Below are 2,500 nucleotides of genomic sequence, written 5' to 3' on the forward strand. Positions count from 1 at the left end.
TCGAGTTTTTTTTTTTACAGCTACAATGCTGTATGAAACTTTCAGCCACAGCCCGGGGGTGGTCTGTGTTGTTGGCACCTATAACGGGTCCAGACGCACGATAATGGCTAAATTTAACCTTAAATAAAATAAATATTATTAAGGTTGGACTGCTGCAATTTGGTGCGTTTGATGATCGGAGGTTGGATGATCAACATACAAATTTGCAGCCCTCTAGCCTCAGTAATTTTTAAGATATGAAGGAAAAAGATAAATACACACTAAAACACAAAATACATGCAATAATATTACATATAAATACATACATATTCTTATACAGAAAAGTTGGCATAATCGTTTGGAACATAGGTTGATCATACACCTCTCTGGACGTACAAGCATCCCAAAACAAAACTTCCGAAGGTTACGAAGCAGTAAAAGTTTTGAAAAACTTCCCGTTATTGACTTTTGACCTTGTGCTGTGTTCCCCCCCTCAGGATACCGCGACCACCTCCGACCCCTCCCGAAACTGGCAGATTTATCAGCAGGAATGAATTACAAATCCCAGTGGAGTCAGATGGTTTTCCATATTCGATTTTTATCAGAGTCGAAATTCCCCAAGCACTGCTGATTACAGTGCGCCACACGGGGTCACTACTGCTGGGAATATACGTAGCTGTCGTGATTCAACAGTTGTCAGAGGGTGTTTTAACAAAAGATGATCCAGAGTAACAGGATCATTTTCCTTAAGAGAAAAACTTCGATGCAGTGAGATGAACAGAACACGAAGCACACACTGCCTCATGCAATTCAAATTGACATTTGCAAGCAACTGACATTCTCTTGCGGCAATCTGGTTTTTACGGGGCCTTAAATTCACAAGAAGCCGTTGTCTTCATCGCCACAGGAGGAGAAGAGCCTTTTCGAACTTACCAGAAAGATCCTCCATCGCAGTCTGGATCGAGACAGTCCGACACGCCGATAGGATTGTCAAAGGCGCCGGTAGGCCTTTGGCCGTCTAAATGCCTCTCACCCATCTATCCTCGCCTTTGGAAAGTTCAGGGGCCACGCGAAGAGAAAGAACTTCGGTCACAGGCTCACAGCACACAAGCACGCTTTAAAAGAATCCTTATTCTCGGTGACACATCACACTCAACGACGCCTAACTTCCTTTTTCTAATCGACGAGCGAAGACACTTCCGTTCGAGGACCGAAATATGATAGAAATAAAACACGACTGCTATGTCAGCGGTTCGTCTGGAAGATCACAGCAGCGCCAGAATAGGTACGCTCGGCCCAGAGGCTGAAGTCGTTGTGCCTCGGCCTCGCTCTGAGCGCCAGACTCTTGAACCAAGTTTCTCGCTACCTTCCTCCAGCACCAACACTCCTAACCGCCCCCACTCCCCCTTCTCACCTACTTCCCCCGCCTTGAAAAAAATAAGAATCCCCCACCCCCCTACTCCATCATCCATCTCGGGTTTTTTCGCCCCATCTTTCTCTCTCTTTTCCCCTCCCTTCCAAGGGCTGGCTGTCCTCGCCTCCTCCTCCTCCTCCTCCTCCTCCTCCTTCTTGCCCATCCGAAAGGCGGAGGCACTGGTTGCGTCGCCGTGGCATTTGCCAAAACGTACTCCGGGATCTGTCATGAATCGGCCGCCCCCATTAGCGTAACGGGATGATTCAAACGCTATCAACTCTTCCACGAGATGATGATGATGGTCTTCACAATTTGCCCCTATGCCCAAAGGGCGATTAATATTCATCATTATTATTAACGGCGTGCACAGCCTTATTTGGCAAAAGCCTACACGATCATTAGCTTGCAGAGAAAGCTTCCACAGGACAAAATATCTAAAAGAATAAGAAATATATATGCGCACGGTCGCCCTCGAGTACATACATACACACACACACACACACACGCGCGCATATATATATATATATATCCACTAAAAGTAGATTTTAAAAAAAATGTTTATGACTAACAAAACTCTCTCTCTCTCTCTCTCTCTCTCTCTCTCTCTCTCTCTCTCTCTCTCTCTATATATATAATTATATATATATATATATATATATATATACATATATATATATATAATATATATATATATATAAATATGTAGTACATAAAGAAACATACATTTATATTTATATCATATCCACTGTAGCAAGAAGGAACGCGTGCTTAAGACTTATCACAAAATCCACGAAAGAAGGTGAGTGAAAACCGGGATTTGGGACAAGTGCTTTTCGTGTAGTTTATTCTACGCTTTCAAGTTCACACTGAATACAAAAGAAGTCGGCGGAGTGTGAACTACAAAATGTAGAATAAACTACGAAAGTACTTTTCCGATGAGAGAAACCTCCCTCCCAATATATATATATATATATATATATATATATATATATATATATATATATATATATAATACATAATTTTTAGCTATCTACACAGTAGTATTGAATTCGACACTTGCCTTTAGAACCTCTTATAGAAATGCAATCATGCAGAAAGATTCTCTCT

The 2,500-nt window shown here is 42.1% G+C and overlaps 1 protein-coding gene across 3 annotated transcripts in view; it reads right to left on the reverse strand.

Moving 5' to 3' along the window:
- Positions 1-2,500, reverse strand: part of LOC135205678 (prestin-like) — a 274,518-nt gene that overhangs the window by 23,850 nt on the left and 248,168 nt on the right. Inside the window, exon 1 of one of the 3 annotated variants that reach the window (XM_064236585.1) lies at positions 913-1,321. The exons of the other annotated variants lie outside the window; for them this stretch is intronic. Within the exon in view, the coding sequence (XP_064092655.1) occupies positions 913-1,016 (104 nt within the window). The 5' untranslated portion in view covers positions 1,017-1,321. Of the gene's footprint in view, positions 1-912; positions 1,322-2,500 lie in introns of those variants that run through there. 3 annotated transcript variants of the gene reach the window in all.

The sequence above is a fragment of the Macrobrachium nipponense genome, chromosome 24 (assembly GCF_015104395.2).
Source record: "Macrobrachium nipponense isolate FS-2020 chromosome 24, ASM1510439v2, whole genome shotgun sequence".
NCBI lineage: Eukaryota > Metazoa > Arthropoda > Malacostraca > Decapoda > Palaemonidae > Macrobrachium > Macrobrachium nipponense.